Below are 22,518 nucleotides of genomic sequence, written 5' to 3'. Positions count from 1 at the left end.
GCAAATGCATGCATCCTCTTGAGGCTTTGACACAAGCTGACACTTGACATCCCCATTGTCAAGATTGAATTTTCTCTGCAAGAATTTTTGGGTATGAGTTTACAGGTGAAATTTGAGCACTCTGAACTGTGTAGATGCCCCTGCATTAGCAAGAAAATCCAACAGTAATTGTGTTATTTTCCTGAATCTTGTAAACACTCAACAGTAAGGCTATGTTGAGATGATCAAGCAATTTTGAAGCAAGACAGAGTTAAAAACAGGAAAGGTAAATTAGCTAGTTACTAGTGAATGTTAGTTAGCTAATTACTAGCTAGTTTGAGTGAATGTATCTCTCTCAGTATGTCAGATTAGGTGTGTGCATCTACCACATCATAAAACCATAAATAAGAATGGTTATTGTGAAGTAGCTTGGAAAAAGTAAGTTCTCCCTCTTGCTTACCCCGTGGTAAGTTGCCTCTACATTTTTGTTCTTAAGAGCGTTTCTCATTACAATTTGAACTGATTTCCAGCATGGTAAAAATGAGTAGTGTTTATTTTCTAATGCCTACACACTACTGCAGTGAGTTGTCTCTTGTCAGAGCAGTTTACTCAGTGAAGAAAAGCTTGATTTAATGGAAGAAACTAGACTAGCCAGCAGCTGTTATGAATTTATTCATAATGATGTGCTACTTCCATCAAGACATCCCTTTGCTTGTCTCATGCTATACTGCTTCACAGTAGTACATTTCCTGAATGCATAAACACAGAGGTAATTCAGAAAAGAGACTAATTTACAAAGGTCCCTGGGATATTTTTCTGTTTAACGTGACTACAGTGTATATTTAAATGCACAGGTATATGTATCTGTCTCATATCTGTCTGCCTCTAAACTGTACACTAAGTCATCTTCGAGGCAATTTGATGAAAGAAAAGGAGTAACTGTATTTGGCAGATTCTAATTATTCTGCTGCAGGCAGCTCTGAGATCACATTGAAAGGTGAAAAGGATAACAGAAGAGGCAAGAAGCCTCTGGTTGCAGAAGTAGAGGGTGTGTGGATCTCACTAAGGCTTTATGTAAGGGGGATGATACCTTTTAACTTATCTAGAGAAGAGCGATTTAAAAAGCCATTTCTGCCATGCCTGTCTTGCAGGATTTTTCATCTTTCACCTGTATTTTTCTCTTGTCTTCCTCTAGATCCTCCCACCACCCTGTGAGATACCTCCCTGCGGTTAGGCAGCTGAACCTAGTAGCAAGGAGACATTTCTTCTAAAAGACCATCTCCTGGCACTTTGCTTCTGTCAGCATGAGTCTGCTTTTTGTGCCCGTGGGTGGGTGGGTGGTGAAACAATTTATTCTGAGTGGTTCCTTGATTATTTTCATAGTGATTTTGCAAATGTCTGTGGTGGGTGTCCTTCTTTCTGGGTTTTACCTGCATGAATTTTTAAAGTACTGTGTTACTTTGGCCCCTCTCCAGCTCTGTGTTAAGCAAGCTTTGCAACCCACACAGAATTGCTTTGAAGCTAATTTAAGAGACTTAAAGAAGATTGATAAGGATTCCCCTCTGAAGAAAGGAAACCTCAGATCCTGTGGATTTGCTCTGTAGTGAAAACAGTACTCTGTTTTGTTTTTCTTCTCCCTGACTTCTGATTCATGCTCTATATAAGAATACAAAAACTGGTGTTTAGTAAGAGCTGCTCTTATGTGTGGCCATTGGCTGGCTACCAGAGCTGCCTATGGGGCCACTGCAGATCTATTCTTGGGTTCATGTCACTGCTGCAAATAAATAGGGAGTTTTGCTTGTGATGTGCTATAGTCTTTTAACCCCAGACTAGTGTCTGTTTTGTAGGGTCAGAGGTGATGAAAGATGGGATGAAATGGGTTATGGACAGATGGTATGGAAGGCAGCACGTGATTCACTGTTTGAATCCGTGAGTTTTCTGCCCTGGCATCTTAAGGGAGGATTTCTCCCTTCCTGCCAGTGCTGCAGAATTAAAGGCTTGCTGGTGTGAGGGCAAGGTCTTTGTGGCTTGCCTTCCTGAAGCACCTGAAGAGTGTTAGGACTTGTCAGTGGGAGATGCTGCTGTGTGGCATTGTTCAGCCTCAGGCACTGCTATCTCTATACCTAAACATAGGTTTGAAAACCTGGATGCCACCATCTGTGAAAGAAGACTTGCTCTAGGGGCTATTCCTTTAAGTTTATTGTTCCAGTCACCTTTCAAAGATATTGGTGTGGGATTTTTAAAACAGTGAACATTAACAAAGCATTTGTGACATTTGGCAAAATGTGTGCAATGTTCTGTGATTGACTATGAATTCCCTGTACTTTTCCTCCCCAAATATTGAAACGCAAATGTTGGTGTAAATGTGATAAGAAGTCTTCATGTAACAAGGAAAATACTTTATGTGCAGCTGGATGTTTGAAACTCAGTTCCAAAAAGTAAAACCTGAAGTAGTCATTCCCTGTAGCCTCTGAGCTGGGGGTTGCTGGGACTGAGCAATGCTGTGTGTAACTTTGTGGTGACTGCAGCAATGTGTAAGATGCTCTTCCCTAGAAGCAAAAAAAAATTGCTAAATTTCACAAAACTGCTAAATCCTGTGTTTGTTTCAAATAAAAAGGAATTATCTCAGAAAAACTATATAGGAGACATTGGAATAAATTATTTTAAAGGCATTGTTGTGGTGCTAATAAACCTAAATTATCGAACAATAATTTTTAATAAGGAGCATTCCAGCTTGATTTATATGCCATTTTAGTAGCTCTTTGTAAAATTTTTTGGCATTTCCTACAGTGGATGTCACTCTAATGACAAGTGTAGTTCTTACCTGGTTTTGATCAAGCACACATAGACATGAAAACAATTGCTATTTCTGGTATGTAGTACCTAATCTTGAAAGAGAGTTGGGGAGAGATATTATTAGAATAACCACTGGCTTCCTAGGAATAATTAGCCTGCTGTAACTTAGGGGGTGTTTTTAAGTCTCAGAAATCAAAGTTTCTTCTCATGTATAAAATTCATGTTTTATCTACAGGAAATAACTCTTTCTGACATGACAGACTAATCACTTTTTAACTGGATTTTAATGCTTTGCCATTAATGAGCAATTCAGGCAAATGATAAAAGATTTCTGAACATTCACAGTTCAGAAAATATATACATTAGACCCATATGGACAAGATTATTTTGGATTTGTGTTTTACAGCAGTATTTCAAAATCTGTGTTGAATGTTACCTTGGAAGGTTAATTTTAAATGTGTAAATGTTTGGGATTGGGTTTTGTTTAGAAGGATTTTAGGTTTTGTAAAAGTAAGGTGATTTCAGGTGCACTTTTCTTACCCGAACAATTATAATTACATACATGTTTTAATCTCTCCATTATATAAACAGATAAAATAGTTCTGGAAGGGAGAAAAAGTGAAACTAAATAGTCAGAAGTTGCTGAGGTTTTTAATTTTTAAAAATTGAAGTCTCTATTCAATGTCAGTAATTTTAGGTATTTTTAGTTATGTGGCACAATGTGAGTATGCAGATAGATTACTTTTATTTATTTAATTAGTTATTAGGATGATGGTGTCACTTTATTTAATATTCAAAAATACTTATTTCATATTTACTCACAAGGGAAGTGCATATTGAATGATTGCCAAAGCTTTTAGTTCTTTGTGTAAGCATCAATCGTGTGGCTATGTTATCTCTGCAGATATATGGAAGAAAAACCTCATCTACAGCCTCTGTTTTTCAAACTTTTTGGTTTTCTAAAATGCTTAGTTTTGCATCCTTGTGACTTGAGATGGAGAGGATGCTTCTTGTCATTGGAGAGGGAGAGTTGGATAAATATAGGGCCTTTCTGAATTTAGGTCTGTGTCTACAATGCCAGCTGATAGTTCCCCTTTTCCCTAAGTGAAGATTCATCTAACATAAATACTTCACATTTAAAGCAGATGGTAATTAGGAGGACAAAGACCTCCCCAGGAATGAACGTATCGAACTTTTTTATCTTGCTTAAACACTAAGTAAATTTACAAGCCAGATCACAGAACTATTAATTTCATTTGCTTGTAAAATTTACTCTGTAAACTGTCTTTGATGTAAGCATCCATTAACTTTTTCTGGTGAAAAGGGAATGTAAATTGCTTTGAAATGCTATGTTTAAAAAGCCAAAGAAAGTAACACACTACTCTGTAAATCTGTATGTATGTGCTAAAGAAGAATGATTTGGCTGTTTGGCTTATGTAGCTTAATTTTCATGTAATATGTAGCAATGAGTAACTGTGCAAACAGTGTTGCTTTCTCCTTCCATTACAATAAGTGGACTAGAGGCTATAAATGTATGCTTCAGGCTCTGCCATCTGAACTGAAAGTGATTCTGGCCCTGAGACCCCACTGCCATGTGACACAGGGACATTAGTGTGAGACTAATAGCTACAACTATTCCAGGGCTGCTCTTACTGCTCCAGCACTGTGGTCCTAGAATAGCACCAAGGGTTGCACACAGCAGGAGTGCCCTGTCAGCCACACAACATTGCTGTTGCATTCCTAAAGGCTGGAGATACTTATTTTTAGCAATTCTCTCCTTGAATGGTGAGTTTCAGCATTTATAATAATATTTCTGAAGTGTTTTGCTCCATCCTTTTCACTTCAAATTAATTTTCCTAAGTTGTCCTCCTATATATGCTGACTTTAGTGACTTAAGACCTTATTGGAAAATATATGAACAGATGAGTAATATAATATGACTGGCACAAGTGGATCTCCTATGTGTGATAAAGCAGGAAAAGGTAGTACCCTTTTATGAGTGCAAAAGCTGACAGCATCTAAAGTTAGGCATGAAACACCATCTTAGGAAATCCTTTTTATGGCTTGCCCTTAGTAGTTTACCTTAATCTTTGAGATAGAAGCATGTCCCTTTATTGGTTACATGCATAAACCTTGGACTTGCTTCAGAGATAACAGCTAATTTAAAGGTGAGATTGAATCAGTTGTTGAAAATAGTCTATTTGGAGAAGCTTAAACAGTGTCACATATCTTAGTGTCTCACTGAATTGATTTCCACCCCCCCTCCTCGTGTGTTCATCTTGGAGGAAGAGGTAATAATTATTTTAGCAAGGATAAGAGTGAAAACCCTTAAATTACAAATGTCAGCTTGACATACATCCTTTTTTTCTGTTGAGACTTCATTTAATGGTATGTTATTTTATCTTAACTGATGACAATAAAAGCCCTACAGAAGGCGGTTTTCAGGGAGTTGTTATGTAAAAGATAAAGTCCTCATTCAGGAACCAGCAGTAAAATTAGTGGCATACTTTAATCATCAGGAAGGGACTGGCCAATGGCAGTAAGTTTTTGGAAATGCAGAAAGGCCAGGTGCTTGCTTCCTGAGAATTACCAGCAACAGCTGGAATTAATGGATGGTGTTATAGGGAAGAGTCTCTCGAACTCCTCATCATCAGCTTCAGCAATTCTCCTTTTCATCAGTTATTTTATTTGTTTATAGTGTTCAAGTAACTGTTTAAAATCCTTTATACTCTACCGTTCTGACAAGCACTTTGTCAGTTAAGATGCAGTTATGGCAGCAGTTGGAAACAGTGATTTCATCTGTGTAAAAACCTTTTGGTTTTGTGCATTTTTTTCCATCTGCTGGGCACTATGAAATACTGAATTTTTATCTGTAATTTGTCTAGAGGTTTTGGTAAAGCATTGGGAGGTAGATGTGATTTCATTTGAAATTTCTCACATTTCCTTAGCAATGATTAAACTAAAATGTGATTACTTTGTTTTCAGCATGCCACGTAGATTTACATGTTTCACATTACAGGCAATGCTCAGAATAAATGCATAGGTTCATATTACTGATGAAGTTTGTGTGTTGTAAAAATAGAACCTGTTGATCATGTGCTTTACAAAGCACGGTAGGACTATTTCCTTTAAAAGCAGAGATTGTGAATGTGGGACTAAATGGTAAGAATGCATCATTCTTCATTTACTGTATTTTTGTTCTAATTACAGTAGAAGCTGCAACGATGTTAAAGCAAGGCAATGAAAAGGAATCAGCCAAAATTTTAGGACAAGCAGTAAACTGTATTCACAGCCATGTGTTTTGCTTGACTGGCAGAATATGACACAGCGGATCCCAAATTAGAGTATGCAGGCAGAGACATACATCAAAACAAGAAGATGTGGGAACTGTGTTAAGCAATTATAGTGTATGTTTGTGTACCTGGAGTTCAGCTTTTAACTTCACACAGTGCTGTGGCAGCAATAGACCTCTGAAGGCATGTGCTATGTGGATACTTGGTGTTTTGGGAGCTGGTTTCCTTTCTGGAAGAAAGCCAGTGGGCAGCTCAGTCATCTTGATGGACTGGGGGTTCTGCAAGTTTGGGTCTCCTGGTTCTAGTTGCTTGGTAATGTCTGAAAGTGCACCAAAGCACAACAAAAGTTTCTGTCATGGCTTGTGTTACCACCCTGACAAGGTTGAAGTGTCCCTGAGACAACCTGAAAGACTGGGCAATGCTTAATCCACTTTTGCTGGATACAAACTTGCCTTGGTGAATTCATCTGTACAGGAAATCTGCTTTTAGTTCTCTCTCTTCTCTGTGCCAGCTCTGTCTTTGCTCCTTTCACATGTCATAGACCATGCAGCCCTTGTGTTTTCACAGTATTCCCTTACAGAAACTGTATTCTTTTTGTAACATTTTCTTAAACCCTCTTGTGTATAGAATTGATGGCTAAGATACCTAAAGATGATACCATCATACCCTTTGGATTGTCTCATTTTGATACATTTTCCAAGCAGCCGAGTGGGTCGTGCTCCTTACTGAACCTGACCTGGGCAATTGCTGCAAGTTGCTGGGAAAGTTTTACCCATCAGATACCGTAGAAATGGTTGCCTCTGATTCTTGTTAACAGCACTTGTGAAGAGTTACAACACTAAGAGGGTTTCACATTTCTTTTTCTCTTGTCTTAGGTTTTCTACCCTAGCAAAGATGGCACTAAGATCCCAATGTTTATTATTCACAAGAAAGGAATTAAATTAGATGGTTCTCATCCTGCCTTTTTGTATGGATATGGAGGCTTCAACATATCAATTACACCGAGCTACAGGTAAGCAGGGCGATTCACACCTTCTTCTGAAGTATCTGGTATTAACAGCAGTCACAGACTGAGGGCAGGGTGGACCATGAATCTGACAGGATGCATTTCAGGCTCCTAAGAAGTGAAATGGGGGCCATAAGGGCTGCCCAGGCATCAGTTTTCTGCTTTGTTAGTTCTGAATTCCAGGGTTTTATCCAGGCTCACAGAAGAAATTATGTCAGAGTAGAGAAGTACTGTGCTTTCCTGAGGTTTACAACAGTCACCCTGCCATTAGGACTGCACCTTAACCTCTTCTTGCTCTGTCACTGAGTTCTAAAGAAAAACATGGACATATATATTAAGAAAATATTTGAGCCCTTTGCTGAACTAATAACATAGGAATCTTTCTTCTTTTCCAAGTTAAAAAAAATTACCTATGTCAAAATATTATAGAAAATCAAGTGTTTGGCTAAATTAATGTAAATAATTAAAATGTGTCTGCATTTTCATATTATACTTTTGAGATTATATCAGAAACAAAATCCTTTTGTGTCCCATATGATCAGGAAAGAGGATTGTGTCTTGAGATGCAAATGATACTGTCTTCACAAATGCAAAGCAACACATTATAAACTAAAAATGCCGTGTTCAGAACAGGAGTTTTATCTCTCAAAAGGCATAAGCTCTATTGCATAGATGTTCTCTTTAAAAAAAAAGGCTTACTTCTCAAGCAAGGCAATTTGAATAGACTTGCCAAGAGGCAGTGCTTGAATACCTAAGAAATGCATCTAGGTGAGGCAGAGGAAAACAGAAATGGAAAGGGCTGAATAGAGAACAGTTTTTCAGCAATCAAAAGAGCAGCTCACCATAGAAAAATAATCTATTATGAAACAATCATATTAAGTTAGGTGCTACCAGTCTTGGTTTAGAGTTAGCACATTTCAAGAAATCCTTTGTAGTGCTTGCCTTTCTTGTTTGCTTTGACTGTATTTCTAAATAGCATTTACAGTTTCTTATGCTTTTTAGCCAGTACCTTGTCTAACAATGGACCTCCCATCTTGTGCTCTGTGATTATTTTTAAGCTTTTAATGTCTCAGAAAGCTGCACTTTTAATTTCCTGTGGTTCTTGATAGACACTATTATATAACTAGCATAGTTTTAAAAATCCTTTTTACTTATGTTCAACCACTGATTTATTGCAGTTTATTGTAGATGCTGAAAACTGTGATAAAACTTACCATGTTTTCATTTTTAAAGAATATAAAATAAATATTACATATCTGTTGTTTTAAGGTAAAATTTCACATACTGCAGAGCTGACAAGAGCCGGTTGCTGGCAAAAGGAGAAGGTATTTCACAGTGCCTACTTCCACCTCCCATCCATTGGCCCTGGTGCTTGCTGGAGCCTTTGCTAAGCTGATTTACCTCACAAGAATGACAGAAAACTGTCCCAGCAAAATGGAGTGGGTGGTTTTCTGCCATTTTGGCAAGCTAAAAATTAATTCTCGTAGGAGTCCAGCAAACAGCAGCAAGAGGGTGCAGCTGACATTTAGAAGAGAGGAAGATGGGAGGTAGGAGCAGTGACCTGTATTTTCCTGGGCCCTATGAAACCTTCATTATACAGTTCATAAATTAAGAATATGGATCTGTAACAGTCCCTTAAAAGTAAATGCACAGAGAACTATCAGTGACCTCCAGATCAAAATATATTATCCCACTGACAGTGTAAATAAAACATGATTGGCCACACCTCCCTCCTTACTCTCACCCAGTAATATCAAGATATGATTTCTCAGCTTAGTCCTTCTAAAAGAAAAAAAGAAGAAAATGAAAAGCCAAAGCCTTCAAATACATATTTATGACTAATAACTTGAGAGTTGAGTACTTGGTGGGGGAATGTGTTCTAAAAGTAGGCAGGCAGAATCAGGGGAAGGAAATTGTAAGAGGGAATTTATGCCAGAGAAGCAGGATATGCAGTTCACCCGTTACCTGACAGATTCCTCTAATGTTTTATTTAATTCCTGTTACAATATACTGCAATACTCCACAAAGAGTTCCCAAGTCCAAGTTCTGTTCCATCCACAGCCCAACACCAGGATTTGGTCGTTGGGGTTTTTTTTGTTTGTTTGCTTTGATTTGCTTTGCTTTGGTTATTTTAATGACCACAGGCATGAGTGCTAGAAAGCAGCCGCAGGATGGCCAAGGCTGAGGCTTGCCACATCACTCACCTGATCCTAAGCTGAGATGTAGCCATGGAAATGTAACCAAGTAGTAGCCAGCTTACCTTTAAAGAAACAAACAAAAAAATCCTGGCTAAATATTCCTGGGCTTTTTAATTTAAATTTAAGGCTCTTACAACTTTCCACAAAGCACTCCATCTTCTCCTTTCTAGTGGTTCAGTACTCTTCTGTATGTCTTCCAGCCAGTACAGTATTTTCTTACTGGTATTTCACAGCCATTAGTGTGAGCCAGCTGTCTGGTTTGGGGAGCTTATTTCTGCTTAATTCACAAACCAGTGTTCCTCTTCACATCACAAATGAAAAAAATCTTTTTCACTAAAAGCAGTAGAAACAAACCAAGAGGTTACAGGATCCAGGAATAACTGCAAGAATGATAGGCCAAAGTCATTAAGTCAGTTACAGTAGTGGTTTATTTTTTAATGCAAGCATGCATCTTTCATATGCTTCTCTGGACTGGAGAGCTGCATTTGGTGGCATTTTGAGATGGTGCTTGCTAGAGCACTGTCATTAATTATACAGCCCACTTAGCAAGTGCAAGTGAAGGCTGATGGAACTGATACCAGTGGCTTGGCAGAGCTGCTGGGGAAATGCCATCACAAACCCACCACTAATGCCTCAGATTTGTCTAACTACACTGTAGGAACCAACATGTTTCCCTTCACTGTTTTGTGTTTGACTGCGTGGGTACAGGGGAAGCAATTTCTAACTCATCCTGGAATACAGCTGCTTGTGCAGCAGACTGTGAAATTGCATTTCACTGACAGGTTGTTCCCAGAGTTTAAGCAAAAGAGGTGGTGCAGGGAAGAGAGATTGTGAGCCTGGAAAAAGGTCAGGCAACAGTGCAGCCCTCAGTGCAGAGAGGATTACTCCTTTTGCTTATTCTCTTACCACTCTCTTCAGCCCCACAAAAGCTGAAAAGGAAACCAAGTCCAGTGGCTCAGGACTTCTTCCCCATCACCTGTGCACTAGCCTGCATTTTTCTGTTAACTCCAATAACTGCAGCAGATGAGTAATTCTGGGGAAGTGTTCTTGCTCTGTGAAGCACAGCTGTTCACATTGTTCTCTACTGCAAAGAACAGTATCTGATTTATTAATTTTTTGTGTTACGCTCCTTAAGAGTGATGAGAGGGTATGGAAGGAGCTCTAGAGGGCGGGAGGCATCTTCTGATCCCTCCGCTGATTCCGTCCTGACCCTGTTGCCCTTTCCTTTATCTTGCTTCCAGGAGAGAAGGAAGAACAGGGATAATGAGCAAAAGGCTACAGAGACTGTTAGGAAGAGCAAGGAGCCAGATTTTTTTTGGCAGAATGAGACATTTCATAGCTGTGCAGGTTGACTGGGCAGTTTGCTGTGACTCATACACCAAGCTGGCATGAAATCAAATCTGAAAGCAAGAATCCACTTGGAAAAACACAGGAGGCAGTAGTAGGGTTGTGTGTGAAACTTGAGCTTTGTGTTGTCTGATTACTTGAAATTTTCATTTTTTAAAAAAGTAATAAGTTTGGATTGTATACTTAAAAAACCTGGTTCATTGAACTTAAAAGTAAAGTTCAACAGAAAAGCTTAGAGAAAGTATTGGTCAAGTTAGGATCCTGACTCCCCATGATCCTTCAGATGGGCACAGTCTCTTTCAGCAGATGGAAGAGGATGGACTCTGTTGTGGAATATTTTATTTTTTTAAGTGTTCTCAGGCAGTATGTTTGGGAAGCAGGCTCTTACCTTACCTGTAATTCTTACTTGCTACTTCTGATTATTAGGAAATCAAGTAACTTCGAACCAAGAGGTCCAAAGTTGAGGCAGGCAGGGAAAAGAAGTGCAGAATATTTTGGGAGGTTTTGTGATTCTGCATACCAAAAATTAAGAGGCTACAGACTCATGAGGCAACCTACTGTCAGGTTACTCCACATTAGCTGTGTAGCAACCTGTTGAAATTAGGAGTCCTGGAGTTTGACAGAGTAATGCCCTCTGACCTTTGCACAGTGTTCTTATAGAATATCAATCCTGCATTTCATCAGCATGTCACAGCAGTCTAAGGAAAATGCATTTCACAGTGATGGTCTTAAGAACCAATTCTACAGAAGCTGAGATAATCATGCCTCTTGAGCAATCTGATGGGCTGGATAACCAGCCTAGGTGGAAGGTTTTCCTTTGATGGTTATAAAAATGCAGAAATCTCTTACCAGTAATGCTTGTGCTTTTCATTTCCTTACTTTTTGATATATACTCTTAAGAACATGTTCCAGTATTTAGGTAATTGCTTTGGGAGGAATGAAAACTTCCCCTGTTGTCATACTACATCCTACATACTGTAGTATGTCACACTAAATACTACACGAGACACAGGATAGGACTACCATTTTTTCAAGCCATTTCTGATAAGCAGTAGAGGGACTTAAAGGTAAAAAGACCAAATGCTTGCCCTTGTTGAACAAATTTCTTTTCTGCAGACCATGGTTTCTGGGTAAGCAAAGAATTCAAGTAAATAGGAATTTTAAACCATCCAGAGGGGGAAAAAATACTTGTTGAGATTAAATTTTAATATTTTACTTATTTCCTTAGCATATGTGTGGTTTGCCTTCTGCAGCTTCTGCTGTGTTAAGCTAGTGCCTCAACAGATCAACAATTAACATTTTTTAATTGTTAAATATAATTTTAATTACTTCAGTCCATTTGAAAAAATAAGATAGCAATATCTTTGACACTATTGCAATTTGGCATTTAAAAATATGCTAGCAGACAGGTTCAGGAGATAGTAGGGGAGGCAGAACTTGTACTTTTATGTTATACTATTTGTTTTGTATTTAGCAGTGTGATAGGAAAATGAATAAGATTGAGATTGGCCAGCTGCTGACTTGACTGCTGACCATGGCACAAAAAGAATGGTAGATACAGATTTTTTTTTAAATTTTTTTTTCTTTTGCAAACACAGTATTGCAAAGGTCCAAAAGAGGTATATTAAGTGGAAGTTAAGTTGAAAATACCAGCTCATAAATAAAGATCAAGTGCTGATCTTAAGTGTTAATTCTTCGATTTCTTCCTTTGGGCTAAATCATCCTTTCCTCTCTGAAGAAGTAGAGGAGGAAACAGATGAAGGAGCAATTCAGAAAGCTATGCAGGTCCAGTGGTACTGCATAACTCAAGTCTGCAGACTAATGGCTTTGAAGATAATTTTTGTAGATGGTGACACATTCTGAGTGGTCATCTGTTAGGTGAAACCACTGGCCTCTCTCCTCCAAAGAGCAGAACTAAGGGAGGACCAGCACTGGTTCCTTCCTTTCCTAAAGCTGCTGGGAGTTTCATTTCCATGGATAACCATTGAAAAAATCCTAACTACTCAGATTTGCCATCAAGAGGGAGTTAATTCACAATTTCATCATTGATTTTTGGAGAGATCTTTCCCTCAAAGTATTTTTTCAGAAGTGGTAGGTGTATAAAAATTGGAAAATAAAAATAATCCTCTTATCTGTGTGCTTTTTCAGTGTGTCAAGACTTATTTTTGTGCGACACCTGGGAGGTGTTCTAGCAGTGGCCAACATCAGGGGTGGGGGTGAATATGGAGAGACCTGGCACAAAGGTAAGTCAGTCAGAGCACAGGAAAAAAACTGCAGGCTTACCAATGAAAATTGCAATATTTTCTTTTCACTCCCTCTTCCATGCTCACATCTCCTTTTGCATTTTACTTATTCTGCAAAAAAAGTAGATCTTTTTACTTACTTAGGTATTAGATCTGTATGTTGCCCATTGTTAATCTGATTGTTTTCATTAGATTGTTTCCATTTTTGCAGCCTACTTAAAAACAGTTTTGTACGAAGACAGTATTTTCCAAGAAAATCATTGTGGTTTTTTAAGCAAGATCAAATTCCCTGGATTTAAACACTAGAAAATGAAGCTTATTTATCTTGAATTGATCTTACAAAAGATGTCTGTCTTTTGCAAGAGACCTGGCTTGCAAAAAGCAGAACTTTACAGAAGGTGTGAAATCTGAACTCTTGAGTTCAGAGTGTAACTTTTCTATATTATTTTTGCATCATTTATGAATAGACTTTTTTTTTTTAATATTTGATGAATGTGACTGGAAAAATGTCTTCACCAGAAGGGTTGTCAAGCACTGGAGTAGGCTGCCCAGGGAAGTGGTTGAGTCGCCATCCCTGGAGGTATTTAAAAGACACATAAGTCTGTCTTAGGGACATAGCAGTGCTGAGTTAACAGTTGAACTTGATGATCTTAAAGGTCTTTTCCACCCTAAATGTTCATATGGAAATCATCAGCTCCAGAAGTGCATTCCTATCATCCCCTCCACACTCTTGGGGGATCCACCTTGTAGGTAACCATTTGACCTTCTAGTTTTTTTTAAGCTGGCACAAACTCAGTCAAACACTGAAAAGCTCTGTCAATCTCCTTTCTCCTTTTTTTAACACTTTTGATGTATTTCTGTCCATGTTTTTTCCATTAAGTTCTTGTCTGAATCATTTAATTGTCTTTGTCTACTTGCCTTGATGTTGACAACTGTCTGCATACCTCCACCAGGGGAAAAAGCTTGAAAAAGCCATTCTTATCTCAGGAGCATACCTGCCCTTATGTAATGGTGATGCTTTACTCATATTCCAAGAATCTAGTGCATAGTTGGATGGGAATGTTGTCAGCAAGGCAAATATTCCAAAACAGTGGTGCTTATGTTCTAGGAATTTGCCATGGCAGTAATCCATAATATCTTTTTATCAGACAAAACGGTACTTCCAGATCATTGCTTCTTGATTTTACTATTTCATCTGCAGTAACTATTTGTCTGGGTCATTTCCTCACAATTGAGTTAATTATGTAATAGTTTCATAAATAGAAGAATAGAAATGTACTTGCAGATACAGGATATTATTGCTAAAGATGAAGTGTCATTCATTAATTTTAATTTGCAGATTGATTTGTAGTATATTTTAATATTTTTTTTAATCTTAACATGATAATGCTTCTATGATCCACCTATTTCCTGCTTGATTTTGACCCAAGCCTTTTATTGCAGTTTGAAATAAAATATCTGTTCTTTTTTAATTCCAGAAGCAATTACAGAAGGTTTTTTCACTTAGGTTTAATTTTATAAATAGGATTCTGACCTTACACCAGCCTGGTGTTTTGAGCAAGTGTTAAGATTTATTTCTCCTTTTTTGCCACGTACTTGGAAGACTTTTTTTGTTGTCACAGTATGTCTCTCTTCAATGATCCTGTTAATACAAGAACGGTGTGTGTTTGTTTTTTTTAAAAAAGACAAAAACTTAAAAGTGTACTGGTTTCAATTCTACAAAATGTTTATGACTAAATGTCAGATTTATCTTGCTGAACTTCTGTGGCATAGAAACAAAGCAACCATTGTAAACTGGTTGTCTAGGATCACTTGATGGAGAATGGAGACAAAGAGACATCTCCAGATTGTAGCTCATCTCAATTTATGGTAAAATTAATTGTCCTGGAGGTTCCTGGACCATAGGCAGAACATGAGGCAATCAGCTTGGAATAAACATCCAGCTTTTAAAAGAGAAGAAACTGGACTGCCATTTCTGCATCCTTTAAGCCCTGTTTGCCTGCTGGGCCACTGCCTTTGCTACAGGAATGCAAGGATTTTCTTCTTAGTTCCCATTTCTTACTAGCATTTAATTAATTGGCTAAGATTGCCATGGTCTTTAGGTAGGATAACCTTTGAGGAGGATCTAGCTTTAGTCTCTTGCCAACTTTGATTTAGACGACTATGAGTTCTCTAAGCTTAAACTCTTCTTCTGAAATAATTATAAGACTGTAGGGAAAATCATCCTTTTCCTTCCCTATCCCACCTTTCGAAAATGGGTTTTTTTGAGACTTGGAAGTCTTATTAATGATGTCATCCAAACCAGCATTTTCTGTCATTATTTATTCCCTTATACATGTGATGACATCTGGAATTTCATTCAACATGATAGCACTATATCTAGCATTTCCATATTGAAAGTTAATTAATAAAATTTCAAAGTAAGATGCAACTCTGAAGTCCCTTTTTCACCATAGCTTTATATCATCTGGTTTGAAAACAACTAATAGAAAAAAAAAAGTAAATTTCCAGCTACATATTATATATCCAGGAAATTAGAAGTGCTTATTTTATACAGCTTACTTTATAAGCTGAATCTTTATTACCTTAGGAAACTGTCACTGAGTTTAATGATGTTAAAATCCCATTAGCTCAAACCTCAAGTGCATTGTATGTGGTCATTTTGTATATATTTTGCTGTGCAAAGCTTTTAGCTTCCCTTTCAATGCTTGGGAACATTGCCTGGCACTCACTCCGCAGTACAGGTATGTATTATTCAGAGTTTCTGAAAGCATCAGTTATTGACAGAACCATCTTATATATAGCCTCTCTGTGTTGACAGAATCTTTCATTTTTGCTGTTTTTCTGAGCTGCATCAATTATTAAAATGTTCATGAAATTGGAATTGTTCCCGGGTATTTTTGCACACATATTTTTCTGAAGAGATGGTATCAAAAGGATTTTATGGTATCAACTGATTTGTTTTGTTTCCATGCTAGGTGGTATCTTGGCCAACAAACAAAATTGTTTTGATGACTTTCAGTATGCTGCCAAGTACCTCATCAAGGAAGGCTACACATCCCCCAAGAAGTTGACTATTAATGGAGGCTCAAATGGGGGCCTCTTAGTTGGTAAGAACTGCTTGTTTATTTCCCAGATTTGGTGCTGGGCTTATTAAAGTACCCAGACAAAAACTGATGAGATCTGCATGTCAAAAGTTGCCAGAATGTCAATGCATTCATGTGTACCAGGTGTTAAATATGTACAGTAGTATTTTATTTGCTGTTTGCATGGGACATTGGAATTCTGCAGTCTCTGGCAAAGACTGACTGTTAAAAGCCACACAGCCTTGTGTGGTAGGAGCTAACCCTGTGGTAGAATCACACAGAAAGTAAGAATGGCTTAGAAAATGTGGTTTGTTGGTTTGTTTTTTTTTCCCTTTCTCAAGGTTAACCATTACAAAATAACTACTGAACTATTTATACAGCATTGGGAAACTGTGTGGCCTGTTAAAATTCATCTTGTTCACTCAAAATTCACTGCTTTAAATTCAAGGAAATTAATAGCCTTTACTTAAACAGAAGTCTCGTCACAGAAAGATCTGGTATTCTGAGCAGTCTTAAGAGCTACAAAACAGATTTCTGATAAGATCTCTATCTGAAAGTGTCTGAAAGTAACGGAAGAAAAAAGAAGGTGATTTTTTTGGTGCAATTTTGAAAGGAAAAGGAGACACAAAGTAATTGTATCAGGGTCTGTTTGCCTTTTTTTAAGCAGCATGAAAGGTGACAGTGTGATAGATTTGAGCTACTTATGTGAGAAGGGGGTAAAAAAGGCACCTCAAGTTCATAAACCGTGGAGTTATAAAAAACAAGTAGTTTTACTAGGCCCATTCTGCTTGCTCTTCTTCCTGTATTTATCTGCTGTTGTATACTGACTATTGATTTTATTCTGTTTTTCAGTGAACTAGCATTCAGCATAAGAAGCAGGATTTGGAATTATACAGATCTTTGGTCTAAGCCATATTGGCTAGACCTGCATTGTTATTTTTAAAAAGCAATTGTTTTAAAGATCAAGTAATAAGTACTTATAAAGTCGTATTTTGTTTTTTGCTTATATGCTTCTCAGTAACACGTGGCAGAGGGTGTTTGTGCATTGAAAATAGAAATGGATGAATATGATAATGGATTAAAGGTTTTGTACTCCATTTGGGAATGCAAGCATTGCACAAGTGAATTCTGTGTGAGCCTAAATATATAGTTGGAAATGCAGTTAAACTTTGAATATATTACATAGCTTCTCAAAATACTGTTTTATTGTTCTGTGGACTTCACCTTTAGTCAGGATGAGGTTCATCCTACCTAGCTTCAGTAATAAATAAAAACCCCTGGTTTACTGGCTGAGCTATTCAGCTAGGCTCCTTGTGTCAATAAGGGGAAGCAAGTGACAACTGCAGGAAATAATTCTGGTAGGAGACAGGTGTTAGGAATCTAGACTTCTGTGCTCTAAAAAAATCTTGCTAGAATCCTTCCTTTGAATTTACTGGTAGATTACAGTCAAGCAGGATTTCCATGCTTTCTTGATGAACCAGATAGGGATTTTCCTTGACTGAGTAGAATTAGGTGAATTCAGGAAATTCTTGTAAGGTCTTTTTTATCAAAGCAAGAATAAATCTTGCAGTAGTTGTTGATGCAACATTAGAGATCATAAGTAATCCTGTAGGTTCAAGGACCCATTGCCAGATTTTCTTCATTCTTATTTATTGAAGAAAAAGCTGACAAGGAAGAGTATTGTCAGTCTTCCAAATTATTGTTTCCTTTCAGTCAGACTAACAGGAGGTGACTCTGAGGAGTTCAGAGCCCTGAGCTCGTCTTGCCTCATTCAACCACAAAACAAGACTTCCTTGTCCTGCAGTGTGATCCCCAAGCTGAGCAGAACAGCACAGCTGTGAGCTGAAAACCTTCCTGCAAATGCAGTGTTTGACCTCTGATGTTTGCCTTGACAAAACCAGTTCCGACATTTTGAAGGCTTATTTTCGTACTGAGTTTTAAAGCTCAAAGTTACGTATAGAGGAATAAAATTCATAAATAAATTGTTGTTCCAGATTACACTTTATTAATGCATATAATTAAGTATTGCAGCTAATTAAAAAGGTGCAGTGTGCATGGATGAGTGTCTCCATAGGTGATTTCTTACTGAAGTGACTACTTAAAGAACTAGCAAGGAGCAATTTCTTCCAAAATCCTGAGCAATAGACAGTCCTTCAAGAGACACTCTGAAATAAAGAGTAGTAAAATAAAATGTTATGGTAGTTGTTTTGGTTTTTGTTCCTACCACAATACAAGTTATGTTCATAAAAGAAAATAACTGAAGGGGAGGGACTTGATCAAAAGCTTCCGTTTAAACCTAAAGCTCTTTTACATAGCATCTCTTTGAGGCTCTATATATACCTTATGGAAATGACTCATAAATAAGGAAGAGTTAACATAGTTACATATCAGAGATGACCAGAAGTAAAATTGTATTTTTCAGAAAGTAAAAATCATGTTTAAATGAAGAAAATAGGGTATAGTGTAAACTCTTGGCAGGGACAGACAGACCACAGGACACTGATGAGCAAATTGCTTCCAATATTAAGATTAGCAATGACATTTTTCTATGCACATCAGAGGCAGGAAGCTGGCCAGACGATCTGTGGGACTTGCAGGTTAGTGAGATGTAAAAGGAGCATTAAATAAAAATAATGGCAAAGGAGAACAACTAAATGGTCTGTTTGTATTGTGTTCCCTCCTGAGGAGTGGGTGGGGAGGAAGGGTTCCCTGCACCAGTCTGTCTTCATGGGGAATATTCTGGGGAGCTGGCTCCAGTAGAAGTATCAGCAGGAGAGGTTTTGGAATGAATCAGTCCAATGAAAAGTTGTGTGTTGCCAGGACCAGATGGTGCATATGTAGGATCCTAAGTGAACTCTGATATGAAATTGCAGGCTACTAAGCCTGAATATCTGAGGAACAGAAGGGGGCAAATATAATGCCAAGTTTTAAATGGTTCATGGTGATCCACAAGCTGCAGATGAGTAAATCTGACTTCTCTAATGGGCAAGCTAGTTGAACCCAATATAAATAATAACTGACATAAAAAAAAGAATTCTGCAGGCTGAAGTTGCAGCTTTCAAATGTATTAGAGGTATCTGAAGGAGTTGTGCTACATATGGGGCTTGTAACAGTGATCTAGGTGAGGAGCTATTCTTGGATTTTCAAAAGCTTCCTCACATAAGCCTGTGAAAGAAAGTCCTTGCTCAGCTGGAAGCAAAGTCATAGCAACATCATGGTTAGCAGGAGGCAAAGAGTGGCGATGATCCATCCATTTTCATAATGAACAAATATAAGGAGATAAGAATTTGGGAAAGATTATACCTACATGTGGATGCACAGTGAATAGTTCTGAATTAATTAAGGAATTCTGGGATACATTGTAGTAGTTATGTGAAAATTTCAGTGCTCTTATTTCTTAAAATTAAAAAAATGGCAGAGGAATTTGTAAAAACACAAGGGAAAAGGTTTAAATCAAGAAACAGGAATTGGAATTGAAGAACTTACTGCTACAGGATATGATGAACACTGGATGAATAAATATTAAGAGAGAAAACAGTTGTATTTACAGAGGATATGTGTTTTGATGGCTTTTTTATAGGATGGCTGGAGATAACTCCAACTCCGAGAAAACTGAAATAACAGTTCATCAGTTAATAATTTACAGGCGAGATCTCCCAGTTGCCACTCTAATACATTGAACACTGAGTTTGATGGGCCTATTGCAGTTTTTAAAATACACAAGGCAAGCATTATTCTTAAAGAAATTGTCCCTTGCAGTTGTAGGGAGATAAAAATCGTAAGAAAAGAAAATACAGCAGCAATTCACTTTGTTAATTTGAGGTTGTTCCACTGATTTAGTAAGTCTGCTTTTATCAAAATTCTTTTCTTATGGGTTTACATAGTAATTATGGAAGACAACTTTCATCAGTGAATGGAGGCCTTTTGATCCTTAATGCCCTTTTCTTTTTTGAGACTAATATTAAAAGTTTATACAGCAAATGGTTAAGATCTCTTCAGTTCAGTAGCTCAAAATCTCACATGCTATAAAAGTTTATTTCTTCTTCGGACCCAATTTGGTGGTTTGAAAGGCAGTTTTCATAGAACGACATGTTTGGTGTCTGAACAGCACAGAAATGGCTCTTAAGTTCTTTTGAACTTACCATCTTTCAGAGTTAGAGTTTTTCTTGAAAGTCTGTTTGACTTGATATTCACTGAGAGCCTATTCCCAGTACAACTTGGTAGTGAAACTTTTACTGTTGAACTCTTAATTCTTTGAGATCTGAATACTAACAGAATTGTTTTCCTGCTGAAGCTGCCTGTGCTAATCAGCGCCCTGACCTGTTTGGTTGTGCTATTGCCCAAGTGGGAGTGATGGACATGCTCAAATTCCACAAGTACACCATCGGCCATGCTTGGACCACTGACTATGGCTGCTCTGACTGTAAAGAGCAGTTTGAATGGCTGTGCAAGTAAGTGCCTTTCAATACTTTCTCTGGTCGTTAAAGCGTGTAGTCTGCTCAACAGTTTCTGGTTGTCATGATCAGTATCTATTCTAATGATTACTTCATCCTTTCCCACACTGAATTTGGGGGGTTCAGCATCTCCTGACAAGTCAGTTTTGAATCAAAGACTGTCTTCAAAGCTCTGTTGAATCAGGTGGTCCTATTTTCAAAGAATTGGTTCTCCTAGCAGTTTTTAATAGTTTGTAAGTTTTTCTTTCTGAATAATGACTCTTTTAGGCTATTACAACAGAATCTTCTCAAGTGGACCACTCAATAAGTTGTATTTTTTATCATGAGGGAGAGATAGTTACCATTGTGAATTGTATTATACAGTGTGGATGGGATTTATTTGTAGGAATTGAATTGCACTAGACCATAATGTGATCTTAATTAATTTCTTAGCTTCTGTTGAGATTCTCAATTTCCCTGTTTCCAGCAAGATGGATCCTGCTATGGATTTGACAGGTTTAGCTGCAGTTTCCCTGCTGGCTACTCCTGACATTTTGGACATTGCTTTGAGATGTACATACACATCTCTCTTGAAAATAAAGAAATATCCTTGCTTTACATTTCAGAGCTAGAGATCTGTGGCCACTACTGCGTGTCAGTTGCCATTAGTGCAATTCTGATTAATGTTAACTGAGAACTGTTCTATTCTGAGTGCTGACAAATGCCACTGTGATGGTTCCAGTAGGAAAGGACCTTCTTGTTGTGTCTTGAGGAAAAAGATACGGAAACATTTGTGTGTTTTTCTCAGGTACTCTCCACTTCACAATGTCAAACTACCAGAAGAAGATGGCATCCAGTATCCCTCCACACTGCTGCTCACAGCAGACCACGATGACCGTGTGGTCCCTCTGCATTCACTGAAGTTCATTGCTACCCTGCAGTACATCGTGGGCCGAAGCAGTAAACAAACCAATCCACTTCTCATCCATGTTGACACCAAGGCTGGGCATGGAGCAGGAAAACCAACTGCTAAAGTTATAGAAGAAGTGTCAGATATGTTTGCTTTTATAGCACGATGTCTAAATCTTGAATGGATTGAATAGGCAAAGTGCTTATTACTGTCTCCTTTAGAAAACAAGGGCTTTAACATTTAAGAACAGCCACACTACTACTTGGTGTAGTACTTACATTTAAGAACTGCAGTTTAATATTTTATTGATCCAACCTGCTATGGAGTTTTATCTTCTGTGCTTCCCTCTTTTTGGCATTTCTTTGATTTTTTTTCTACTGCATTCCAAATTCCATTTTGAAAAGCATGTTCAGAAAAATAGCTGAGCTACTCTCAGTACTGTTGTGAAAATTTAGATTTTAAAATTAGTGCTAGTTGAGCTTATTTCCTGTAAACAATTTTAATGTATTTCACCTATAAACATATCCAGATCATTTGTAATTAAATGTAAGTACTGTTCACATACAAGAACTCCAAGCATATTTTATTTACACAGTAATTTATTTAAGAATGTAAATTGAAGGTGTTGAGTGATAACCATTAAAAAACTGAAGAGACAGTAATCCAGTTATGTCAAATATTATTAAAAAGCTTATATTACATTCTGTTCATAAACGTATTCCAGTCTATAATAATGATGTTGCTAAATTGTTCTTTCCTTCCAAAGAGACTTCAAAATGTCACCAGTTTTCTCCTCTGCCTTTTATTTCTGTACAGTAAGAGAATGCTTAAGGTTGAAAAACTTGAAGAAATCTTAGATTCTTACTGTAATCTCAGTCAAGCTTTACAGATACTCTCCACCCATGTGAATTTATTTATTTTACTGTTTCAAAAGAGTAAACCAGGCACTAATTAAAATAAATGAACAAAATATAAGCTAAAGCAAAACAAAAAACCCACTGCAAGACAAAGCTACAGTTTTGTCCAGATTATTCAGGTTCAGATTTTTCTGATGCTTCTGATGGGATGTTCTCTAACAAGGCAAAATCTGAACGTGCATATATAACCTAGTTTTGGCTGCAAAAGAGCAAGAGTTCATAGACAGACTCCCCTGTGATTTAACAGAGGCACAGTGTTTGAACTGCCATTTTTCCCATCTAGGCTGTAGAGCTATGAAGTAGATGTGAG

At 37.6% G+C, this 22,518-nt stretch overlaps 1 protein-coding gene across 1 annotated transcript in view; it reads left to right on the top strand.

Annotated features, from left to right (window-relative positions):
• Positions 1 to 22,067, top strand: part of PREP (prolyl endopeptidase) — an 87,449-nt gene extending 65,382 nt beyond the window's left edge. The window contains exons 11-15 of the mRNA XM_062488704.1: positions 6,944 to 7,080; positions 12,768 to 12,862; positions 15,841 to 15,972; positions 20,243 to 20,399; positions 21,190 to 22,067. Of these exons, the coding sequence (XP_062344688.1) occupies positions 6,944 to 7,080; positions 12,768 to 12,862; positions 15,841 to 15,972; positions 20,243 to 20,399; positions 21,190 to 21,484 (816 nt within the window). The 3' untranslated portion in view covers positions 21,485 to 22,067. The remainder of the gene's footprint in view (positions 1 to 6,943; positions 7,081 to 12,767; positions 12,863 to 15,840; positions 15,973 to 20,242; positions 20,400 to 21,189) is intronic.
• The last annotated feature ends 451 nt before the right edge of the window (positions 22,068 to 22,518 follow it).

The sequence above is a fragment of the Cinclus cinclus genome, chromosome 3 (genome assembly GCF_963662255.1).
Source record: "Cinclus cinclus chromosome 3, bCinCin1.1, whole genome shotgun sequence".
Lineage (NCBI taxonomy): Eukaryota > Metazoa > Chordata > Aves > Passeriformes > Cinclidae > Cinclus > Cinclus cinclus.
The sequence above is the reverse complement of the archived record's forward strand: the minus strand, read 5'-3'. Positions and strand labels throughout refer to the sequence as shown.